The sequence below is a fragment of the Topomyia yanbarensis genome, chromosome 3 (assembly GCF_030247195.1).
Source record: "Topomyia yanbarensis strain Yona2022 chromosome 3, ASM3024719v1, whole genome shotgun sequence".
NCBI classification, from domain to species: domain Eukaryota; kingdom Metazoa; phylum Arthropoda; class Insecta; order Diptera; family Culicidae; genus Topomyia; species Topomyia yanbarensis.
Window position 1 is genome coordinate 208,804,613 of NC_080672.1, and position 11,773 is coordinate 208,816,385.

The following is an 11,773-nucleotide window of genomic DNA, read 5'->3' on the forward strand; positions in this document are numbered from 1 at the left end:
CAGATTTGTCAGCTCCTTTTCCGCACTCGATCCTGGTTTCGCTGTATCTACGAATTTGACTGCGTCTCTTCTAATATTCTTTAGCTTAAAGCATTTCTTTTTTAAATGCCCCTTCACTCCACAATAATCACAAATAAAATCGGCAAAGTTTCGTTTAAATTTGTTTCCCTGATAGTTGCTATTGTAATTACTGTGTCTGTTGTTATTGTGACGGTAATCGGTGTTTTTATTGTATTTAGATGCTCGATGAAAATTTTGACTGTAATTATTCGTGTTAAACCTATTGTACTTGTTCTGTGCTTGTAAATCTCGTTTGTTATCATATGGTTGGAAGCCTAATCTGTCATGAATTGGACGCTTTATATAATTTACTTGCTCAGGAGGACCATATGGACTGTGAGTGGGATACTGACCATAGCCGGAATGAAAAAATTGATTTACTTTTAATGTGCGTGCATTGTCCTTTGCCATACACCATGTGGTGATGAACTTGTCCATCGATTCTACTGTCAACTTTTCTTCATTTAAAAGTAATTGCTTTAAATTTTCATCTCGCAGCCCTGCCAGAACCCTATCCTGGATAGCAACATTTTTAAATTCGCCAAAACCGCAGAATTCTGCCTGCAGTTTAACTGCTTGAACAAAATCCTCGGCTGACTCATCAGGTTGTTGAACCCGGTTACTAAAGCGGAAACGTTGAACCAAATCAGGTTCAGTTTTATCTAATTTCAATTTAAGCTTTTCGATGATTGCACCGTACGTCGCCGCAACGAGAGCGTCTTTAGTATACAATAATTTTAATTGTGAATACACAAAAGGACCGCAAAGATTCATTAGGTGAGACTTTCGTTTCGCCTCCGTCACTTCATTAGCTTCGAAAGTAAAATTTAAACGATCGGCCCAGTCCCCGAAAGGAGTACCTTTACGGTAGGGCTCGATTGTGGAAGCCAAACTCATTTTAATAAATCTCACTTGATTAAACAATTATCGAAAATAATAAAAAAAAGGAAGAAAATGCGTAAAAATACACAATCAATGTCGATTCCAAAGCAAAAATAGGTGTAAAATGACTTACCAGATGGAACGTCCGGCCTTTGCCAGCAGATAAAAGATTTCAAGGATAAACTTAACCTCAATTTCCACGTGGTACAAATACAACTTGTTTTTCAGCCGTCCGAAACCAGAATTCAGCCGTCGAAACTTGCCTATATAAAATAATGGAAAAGACACTCTTATTATTAAATTCAAATAATTGTTTTACACCCTTATTATTTTCTTTGTTCCAATTAGAGCAATACTCTTATTGTTTGTTTTTGTTCTAATTAGAACAATATCCTTTGTTCGCACTACACTGCTAAATTGTTGAAAATAGACAATCGTCCCCACATGAAGCGAGAAAAAAAAAAATGTTCAAAACACAATCTAAGAAAAAATTTCAGAAAAAGCTTTGCTTTTGCCTCACCGAACCTCCGTCGATCTTATTGACGCTACACCTGCACGCAGAAAAACTTCCGATGGCTACCAAAACTTCCCAGCCGTCGATTAATCGTCACTTGCGGCGGATTTTTACAATGGCTTCCTTGATAAGGCGCGTCACTTTTTTGCTCGCCTTTCTCCGGAGATCGAATGCCTACTTACGCTGCACTTTGCTAATCGGTGGTGGAAAAAAGTTTGTTAGCTGCACTAGCTCCGTGTGCAGAGTGTAAAAAAACTGTGTAAAGATGATTATCCTCGTCGCCACTGAACAATCTTGGGAGATTTAATATAGTTGCACTCGCGGTACTTTGGTTTTCGGGAGATGTAAAAAAGTGAACTGCACAGTCATCAGGTCGATAAAGGAATGAAATATATTCTTCGGTTACCTATCTCTAACCTATCATCTCTCTTTTATTCTCGTACATCTGTCATTTGATACTTCACGTCTACTGTGAATCGACAGTAGAGGCTTTTATAGTACAGTCTGGACAAATGAGAAAAGCACAATTGCACCACTACCCAGTAAATTTTGTAGAGCTCAATCGGCCCGATTATCAGGCCGATGATCGGGCCGACTAAGCCCGATAACGGGCCGATCAGAGCAGGATATCGGGTTTATATCCTGCAATTTTGCACCATTTGCATGAACCGCGTCAACCTTCAAATATGCCAAACGCATCGACGTAATCGGACCGACGTGAGCCCGATGTAGAACTATAGAAAATCGGGCGATCGTCGTGCTCATTATTTTCGTTTTCTTCTTCTTATTTTAAACGTTTGGGTTTTCTTTTTTTCAAATAAAAACAAAAACAGCAATATTTTTTTGATTCAAAATTTTTATTAGCGTCAGGCTTTTTAAAATATTAGTTGCAAAGTATATAATTTTTTGATGTAGGCGTGTGATTAATACCTCGAATCGCATTATTTCCCGATAAAATGGTATCGGCGATAAATGCCGTCCGATTCCGTACGTATCGAAATCCAAGCACAGGAAAACGATACGTGGTATTTCCGATGATTTGATTTTAGCAGTAACCGGTTAAGTGGGCGTCCCAAATGCAAATTATGTATCGGTTTGATGTGCTGTAACCGGAGCCTAGCTGACGGTAGCAGTTGTACATCCGAAAGCAAATCCCGTGGGTTACTTCGGTTGCTCTATCGTTTTTACATTTTCCACCGGTTTCGATGGATCAATTTTACCTAGGCCAGGATCCTTGATCGGGCAATAGTTAATACTATTGCTGAAATACCGCTCATTATCGGGACGGAAGCCGTTTCTTCTCTGCAACCTTCGGTGGTGCATCCGTGGTGTCTATCGTATAAAATGAACCCTGCGATGGCCTAACTATAGGCGATTCCTCGTCTTCATCAAAATCATCACTCAAGCAGCTCAGAATCAACGATGATTTCGAGCGCTCGAACGTCTTCAGGACAACCTTGGCATTGCTCATAATAGGCGATTTATCCTTTGGCTTAATGAAACTGATTCGTCCGCCTACTTTATCATCATCATCCTTCACTGTCTGTGGACGGGGGTCGAACCACCGTTTCGTCATGTCATGGACGTTATATTTCTTGTTAAACGTTAGTTTTAGTGGCGGATATTTCATCAGATGCAGTTGAAACTCCGGAAAAATTCTCGTAATCTGTGGCAAAGGGGCGGAATCAATCCTACTTAATTTTGCCGGCTTGCTCGATTCAATCATGCTAACTGGAACCGTCGCATTCAATGTTGCCGGCGTCGAGAAAGACATCCACATTTAATCGTGCCGGTCGGTGCGCTACGTGTTCCACTTTCGGAGTGTTCATCACTAGGCTCGAGCTAAGTGAACTTGAGATATTATTTTTACTACATAATTTCTTCGTCTGCAGCTGCTGATTCGCCGACCTTCGACACGGGGGCGAAGCCGTGTATGTAATTTCCCGAGCTTGCTTCGTACCAGCTTCGCCTGAATCAACCTCCTTACATTGTTTCTTAATCCAATCGGCATCCAGTTCTGTTGAAGGCGCAATCACACTATTTTCCGCATCAATCTCATCCTCGTGTCTATGTGTTTGGACCATCTTCAGATGAGGTTCCGCCGGAATGAGCAACGATCCCTCCCGTAAAATGTTCCACCTTGTGTCAGCCTGAAACACGGACTTCTCTGACGGGGAAATCCGAACCAATGGTATCGAAGAATTGTTTCTCCTCCACCACACAGGAAATTGACCCGGCTTCGAGTACAGGCTAGTCATCGATTGACTCTTATTTAACGGCGATTGCGTTTCATCGTGGTACTTTACCAACCGGTTAACCAATCCTCGGCTCTGAACATCCGCGTAAATCCTGCAAAATTAAACTTGAATTAGAACCTATAAAGGACGTGTAAACTTGCCAACTCACTTAGGATCAATCAATCGATCCATACTGGACCCGGACGCCGTTCAGCTGCTTCTAAAATTTGTCCTGCTATTTTGCAACGGAGAGGTAGGCTTCTTTTCCCAACTCCAACCTGTCGTACCGGACTGTCGTAAAGATTCCCCCGAATACCGCTGCTGTCCAGCTGTGTCGACTCTGCCATCGGACTACTCAGCTTTCTGCTCAAATTTCCACTGCTCAGTTCCCCTCGGGCACCGCCTCTGCCAGCGATCCCTCCACTAGCAAAGGCGAACGACGTGTATCGGCTGCCGTAGTGGTTCATTTCCTGGAAAGAAAAAAAAGTTTGGTAATTGGGGATCCAGGAATCAGAAATGTAAACAAACCACACAAATTAACCACGAAATAATTGTGCAACGATTAGATTATTAGTGGTTCAATAGGAGCTCCGGAGTAACACTTGCATTTTTCGACCACTACCAATTGTCATATAGCTCGGTGCTGGTCGTATCCTGCCGAATTTTGCACAATTTCCATAATGCAAGGATATAAAATGACGACGGTTTGTGCTATTCAAGGAAGTCAGATTGCCAGGTGATACAGACTATTACTATACTGAAAGTTTTTCTATCCGACAAAGTTTATCGTTACCATTAATTTGAAATATTTAGACGATCGCAAAACTTTGAAACTCGGAAAGCATTTGGACCCGAACGAGTTTGCATGACACTGGTTTCTGGGCAGGTTAATGTGTCTGGATTAGTGTCCAGGGTGGACTATCATGGAAATCAGGTGTAAACAATTCTACCAAAAAAGTCCTGAATAAGTGCCACGAAAACAAATAAATTACCGAACTCCATGATCACGTTCAACACCTGAAAAAAACGAATCTGTGAATAAATTTGAATAGATTATACGAATAATACGGTACACTGTTTTGGCTGTTTATCTAAGGGATCAGATTGGATTGACCTAGATTATCGGGGTCTGATGGGGTGGTAGTCTGATGGGACTGGTGGAGAGGGATCTGAGGGGGTTTAACGAGTTGGGGTTAGGACATGGTTGTGCGATATGTGGGGGAGTAACCCTTCGCCGCACACTCCAGTTAAAACCCAGAGTACATTTTTCTCGAGAGTTGTCCTACTGGAGCAGTAGAGCTAGGGTCTCGACAGGACTCCTAACAATACAATTGAAAACGAGACGGGAGATGTTACCCACTAAACTGCTAAAGGCCAATTGCAGTGGGTCGTGATTCTGAATGTGATATTCATTTTACGGTTCAGATATGTGCGGGCGTAGGGAGTTCGCGATTGCGTGTATCATAGTGAAGGGTTTAGGCGTTTGTACATTAACGTTTTCGATCGCGTGTGAGTTTCTATGTCGCGTATGTTAACGTGTATGTAACTTCGCGTGTATAAATTATATTTTATGACCGTGTGCCTTTCGCATATTCGCATGTGTTCTTGGATGATCGCGGACCGTGAATCAGATACGTAATTTTTGGTGTACGGTTCAGATGCAAGAAGAAAGTGAGTTTTTCCATATCACTAGAGTTCACTAGTGTCGCCATGGAACGTGTTGTCTAGTGGATATGAGCGACCCAAAATAAAATCGCAAGGACAGAACATGCTTCGTAAAACCTGCTTCAAATGTTTTGAATGTATAATTCTGATATAAACTTCAAGCATAAAAATCGAACTGAGGTTCTCCTCTGTAAGAGTCGGATTAAATAACCTTCAGTATAAAAACCGGAAAAATTAACCGATTCTTACAAAGTAGTTTTTTAACCGACTTTTTATCTTGAACGTCGCGGTATACGGATACTCTTGCATACGAATTATTTAATTTTAACCGGTTTTTAAACTGGAGGTTCATCCATGTCGAGTATGGGCATTATTTTTTGATTGGTCCAACTAAATGTAGGAAGTTAAGGGACCCACGTAGACCGAAATTTGAGATTTTTTGAACCCAGCATCCCCTCTCCCTAGTAGACATAAGTAGACTTTTGCCAACCCCCTCCGCCTCTAAAGGCTAAGTAGACTTTTCGATTTTTTTATTTGTGGAAAATATGAAAATAGCAAGAAGCACATTATACGGTCAAATAAAAATTTAACCTGAGTCGTTCAGATTTCTTTCAAGCTTTTCAAATATTAAGAACAAAAACAAACATTGATGAATAAAGCTTTTGACATTGGTTTTTTGTGTACTACTGCTCAAATCAATGAGTATCAATTTAAGGAAATATAAAATCAAAATAATTTTCTCCGAAATACAAGACTTGTATGTCGAATTTTATAAATTTCTTACAGTTTTGAGAAAGGTTTCCGTTTTAATTTCACTATACTATAAGTTGGACTTATAAGAACACCGTGTAGTATGTAATATAATACAAGTGTGAATTTAAAAGTGCTTTCAAATATTTTTATAGCGAAATACTTCTTTTCTAAGTAAGTCACACAAGAATGTTTCAAAAGATATACCTATTGCTATAACTAATTCAAGTTTAGCTGAAATGCTACTTTTACCAACAGTGCATGATTGCTAAGCTAGCAAGTACTTTTTGAGCATTAGTGGAGCGTAAAAATTGATAAACTTTAGCTAACAATTTGAAATTATACTGTCGATGTTAAGTATTATCTAGAATGAAATATTTAACTAAACATGCACGCAAAATTTCAATTTTCGTGAACAAGTTTCAATATTTCTAAGATAATGGGATAATCTGAATTGTCTTATTCGATTAAGGGGACGAAACTATCCAAATCTTTCCGAAAATATCTATTTTTCTTATGTAATCAATAGTCATATCACCTAAGTAAGTATTATCGCTAAGTATTAAACCTTAACTGCGAATATTTATATAGTAGAATCGGATTGCCAGGATTTGCGCCGGGCCAAAACGTAAAATTTAACGGGTGTTTCAAGATTTTGAAATTAGTGTAAACGATTTCAAAAGAAATTTCAAACTGATCAACTCGAGTGAACGCTTTGTTGTAGAAGTTTAACTACACAGCTTGAGTCACCGAAATTATTAAATTAAAAATTTAAAAAATTAGACTACCTCAAAATCAAAAATCGGGCGTTTCTTGTTATCATGGTGGTTTTAATGCTTAACTTTGACCATTTTTGAACTTTAACTGGTTCATACATTTAATGGTCCATGCGTGTCTGCTAGTGGTGTCTGAGATGATAATTCACGACTGCAGGATTTTACAGTCAAAATCTTTTACGGAGAGGAATTTTGGGAGATCGTCTTTAGAACTGTCATTTTGTGTTATTCCTAGAATTCTACAACAAAGCGTTCACTGGAGTTAATCAGTTTGAATTTTACTATATCTAAATATACTCAAGAAAGGTTGTTGCTTTGTCCAATTACGTGGGTTCTGGGTTGAGTGGTTGCCTAAAGAGAAGTTACTTCAATAGTGTACTAGCTTCGAAGTGTCTGCATAAATACATCTAGCTGAATCGACTAGTATGTTGAACCCAATTCGCTTTAAATCCCATTAGTAATACGAAAATTACAAAAAAAATCAAAATCTGCGCATATTTTTGCAAATAGACCCCCCGTCTCCACCCTCGTAGACAAACGTTAATTTTTGCTAGACCACCCGTCCACCCTATGAGTCCACGTTTATGAACGGCCCCTAAGTTGCTAGGACGGAGGATAAAGATTTCCGGACGAGACCGATTCATGCTCGCGCGAACACGGCCGTTTGTGTGTTCGCGTTTGTAACTTCATAAATACTAACACGTTCATCTTATTACCGGGATATTATCAAGTTTGCGCGATCGCGAACGTAGGTGTGCGTATATTATCGCGAAGGGCGTAAGTGTTCGTATGTTAATGTATTTGTCGCATGTGCTTGCATGCATAAATTCTTTTTTTTCGAGAGTTGTCCTACTGGAGCTATAGAGCTAGATTCTCGGAAGGGCTCCCCGTCAAAATCACATGCTACAATTTGCAGACGAGACAGGCAATGGCGCCCAATAAAACACTGCTTTAGACCAATTGTAGCGAGCCGTGATTCTGAATGTGATATTCATTGTACGGTTCAGGTATGTCGGGCGTAGGGACTTCGCGATCGCGTGTATCATCGCGAAGAACTCGAGCATTTGTACGTTAACGTGTTCGATCGCGTGTGCGTTTGTATGTAACTTAGCGTGTATAAATTGTTTTTTAAAACCGTGTGCCTTTCGCACATTCGCATGTGTTCTTGAATGATCGCGCGCGGACCGTGAATCCAATACTTTATTTTTGATGTACGGCTCAGATGCTAGAAGAAAGTTAGGTCTTCCATATCACTAGAGTTCCCGGACATGTCGCCGTAGAACGTGTTGTCTAGTGGATATGAGCGTTATTTTTTGATTGGTCCTACTGAATGTATTGACCTAAGTTATTAGGACAGAGGGTAATGGTTTCCGGACGTAATCGCAACGGACGTTTGTAACTTCGTAAGTGCTTAAACGTTCATCTTATTACCGGGGTGTTATGTTGTTTGCGTGATCGCGGGCGTAGGTGTGCGTTATTAATCGCAAAGGGCTTAAGCATAAACTCTGCAATGAATGTATAAAGGTAAAACATTTTCCAAAATATGACTACAACTGCTTCGATTTGTAGTATTAGGTCATTAACAGCCATTCAAAGTCTCTTTGGCCACATTGGTCACTATCATCGGTTCTGGAAGCCCCGACGGAAGTATCCAAATTCAGAATAACAGTCACATCGGTTTCTCGGAGACGGCTAAACCGATTCAACCAAACTTAGTCTCAAATGAAAGGTGTTGCGCCCTCGTAAATGGCTATTTAATTTCATCACGATCCGACTTCCGGTTCCGGAGTTACAGGTTGTGGCGTGCGATCACATAGCAAATTCCGATTCAAACCGATATTCCGATGAAAGCAAAAAAGGTAAAAATTTCGCTATAATGTCTTTCAAACAACTTAAATTTGCAGTTCTAGGTCACCGACGGCCAACCAAACTTTCGTTGACTACATTGACCACCATAGACGGTTACGGAAGTGCCCGGGAAAAGCGGCAATATTTGAAAATTAACGAACTCACATCAGTTTCCCGGAAATGGTTGGGCCGATTTTCACGAACTTTGTCCCAAATGATAGCTATAATATTCCCCTATAATCCCCACATATGTCTATAAAATTTCGTATGGATCGCTTATATGGGTCCGGAAATATAGATTAAATCGTCCGGTCATATATCATATGAGCCGGAACTCGAAATTTTTTCAAAGGGAAATTTCAGAAATCGAATTCGTATTTTTGATGCCAAACATCTTTAAAATGCATGAAACGTCGAAATTTCATGTTACCTCGAATTTTTTTTTATAAAAATCGACTTTTTGGGACTTTGCCGATTTCGCACCTTTTTTCAATGCAATATTACAGTGGCTGTTTTTTCTTTTGCAAAATTTTAGAACTCGAATAATGATTTCTTTTTTTTTTGTATATAGTTGTCATATCGTGTATAATAAAAATGTAATATGTACATTTGTAAGCTTTTAATGAACATAAACAACGCAAAAATTCTCGTGTTCATGATTGAGAAAGGCACAATTGCATCTAGGTGAAAACCTGTTTTAGTTTTTTAATTGTCAATTAAAGGCATGGACCTAGTCTGCTGATATCAAGGATAGAAACATCCGAAAGTGATCAATTCATGATCGTGCGAGCGGAGTTTTTAGGTTTACGCTTGACCCCGCGTTTGAAAATGTATAGGAGCTGATACATTCACTTTATCACCGGGATGTTATCATGTTTACGAGATCGCGGGTGTAGGTGGCGGGGATGGTCGCGAAGGGCTCATGCATTTGCATATTAACGTGTTTGTCACGTGTATAATTTTAATTTTATAATGATGTAGCGTGTATTCTTGTTTGATCGCGCGCGGACCGTGAATCTGATGCTTAATTTTTAGTGTATGGTACAGATTGTAGAATAGAGTCCGTTTCCCCAGGAGTTCCAGGTCATGTCACCATGGAACGTGTTGTTTAGTAAATATGAGCGTCACTTTTTCATTGGTTCAACTGAAGGTATTAGTCCAGACTGCTAGGACCGAGGTAAGACTTCCGGACGTGACCGTTTCATGATCGCGCGAGTGGTGGGTTAATGTCTGAGACCGCCTTTGGAAGTTTAAAAATGCTACGTTTACTTAACTACCGGGATGTTTTCATATTGGCGAAATCGTGGGTGTAATTATGTGTGGATTATTGCAATTGCATGGTCGCTTTGTGACCAAGTTTGTGTTATCGCGAATGCCACGAGCGTTTGTACCTGTATGAGTATAGATAGCGTATAGTAGGTATATACTAATAAAAGGAATCATACCATCCCGAATAAAGAAAAAAAAGATACAAGCAAACTAATACAAGTACAAAAGAAAGAGACCAATGAAGTAGAATAGGAAAACACATGTAACATGCAATCAAACTCGTCTAAATGCAGCAAATGTTGTATATTTACCATTAACGACGATCGCATTTTGTTAGACTTTCATCATGCTGTGCTGACCGGAATGGATGATTCACGTGCGTCGGTAAATTCATTATACCCTAATTTATCCAATCTAACCTCGAAAGAATAGAACCAAATGCACAAATTGAATACCAGAAGTATTATATGCTAGTTCCGCATCCATTCCCTGACCCAAATGTCACAAATACTAAGACGAACACATACACACGACTAGTACATAGCAATTATACACTAGTACGAAAAACTACGATTATTACAAAACGACAACTAATAGGTTTCTACTTATATATTTATTAAATTAATTTAAGTATTAAATTAATTTAATTAGTCCATGCACGATGACGAAGTCGACCGATAAAAAAAGGCGCTTAAGGTTCAAGTTACCTTTTTTAAGCATGTGTTAGAATTGAACGCTTGGTAGTGTGCGTAGGAAAATTTGTGTTCAGCTTTGCCACCGGATTATCCATTTAAACCTTTTTAAAACTCTAAAAGAAGAATATCAGTCGATTTATTAGATCATCACGATTCAATTCATGCAAAATACCTGCTAGAAAAACCATCGGCTTAGCTAAATGGTGCTTTTGAAAAAGTGGCTGTGGTTTTTTCATTGCGCAGTTGCGTTGCGTACCCCAGCTTGGTGTGGTAGTGTGATAAAAAATCACAGCCACTTTTTCAAAAGCACCATCCAGCTAAGGTATTTTGCATGGTTTTTCCAGCAGGTATTTTGCATGAATTGAATCGTGATGATCTAATAAATCGACTGATATTCTTCTTTTAGAGTTTTGAAAAGGTTTAAATGGATAATCTGGTGGCAAAGCTGAACACGATTTTTCTTACGCATACTACCAAGCCTTGAGGTAACTTGAGCCTTAAGCCCTCTCGGTCGCCTATGCACCACTATCGAGGCGTAAATTTTAAAGCAATTGGCTGTCAAAGGTTCTGTAGCACTAACGCACGCGATATGCTTGATGATGTTTGCAATAGCGTCAAACCCCTCAACCTTGGGGAGGGATGTGCTCGCGTGTATAAATTCGATTTTAAAATTGTGGTTCCATTCACATATTCGCTTGTGTTCTGGGATGGTCACACGGACCGCCATTCTGATATTTAGTTTTCGGTGCATTCTGACAGGGAGTGAGTGCATTCTGACAGAGAGTGAGTTACCCCATATCACTAGAGTTCTCGGTCATATCGCCATGGAACTTGTTGTCTAGTGGATATGAGAGGATTCTTTTTTAATTGGTCCAATTGAAGGCATGGACCTTAGATTGGTTCAATTTTTGACTTTTAGCTCCACCAGGCTCTATTGGCCCTTAGTAATTGTGCAAATTTTGGTACCGATCGGTTGTCTACGGAACCTCCAAAAATTTCAAAGTTTATATGGAAATTAGTATGGAAAATCGGTTAAAATTCAAAAAAAATCCTTAAAAAATCACCTTATCAATGAAT

General features: G+C 39.5%; 1 protein-coding gene across 2 annotated transcripts; it reads right to left on the reverse strand.

The window, feature by feature from the left end:
• Positions 1-2,257: 2,257 nt before the first annotated feature.
• LOC131693051 (uncharacterized) lies at positions 2,258-9,971 on the reverse strand. 2 transcript variants are annotated; one of them, XR_009306143.1, is made up of 4 exons: positions 4,487-9,971; positions 4,222-4,404; positions 3,863-4,163; positions 2,275-3,805 (listed from the first exon to the last, which is right to left on the reverse strand). XR_009306143.1 is itself a non-coding variant. In XM_058980533.1 (3 exons), the coding sequence occupies exons 2-3, from the start codon at positions 3,883-3,885 to the stop codon at positions 3,184-3,186; spliced, it is 645 nt and encodes a 214-aa protein (XP_058836516.1). In that variant the 5' UTR covers positions 3,886-4,163; positions 4,222-4,710; the 3' UTR covers positions 2,258-3,183. The 2 variants fall into 2 exon arrangements, 1 of the variants encoding a protein (XP_058836516.1); XM_058980533.1 differs by having other exon boundaries at positions 2,258-3,805; positions 4,222-4,710.
• Positions 9,972-11,773: the final 1,802 nt, after the last annotated feature.

Excerpts from the sequence above, each read along its gene's own strand:
- LOC131693051 (XM_058980533.1), bottom strand. The coding sequence starts at position 3,885 with ATGGATCGATTGATTGATCCTAA. Across the intron at positions 3,806-3,862 it reads GATCGATTGATTGATCCTAA|GATTTACGCGGATGTTCAGA; the intron begins GTGAGTTGGCAA and ends TTAATTTTGCAG.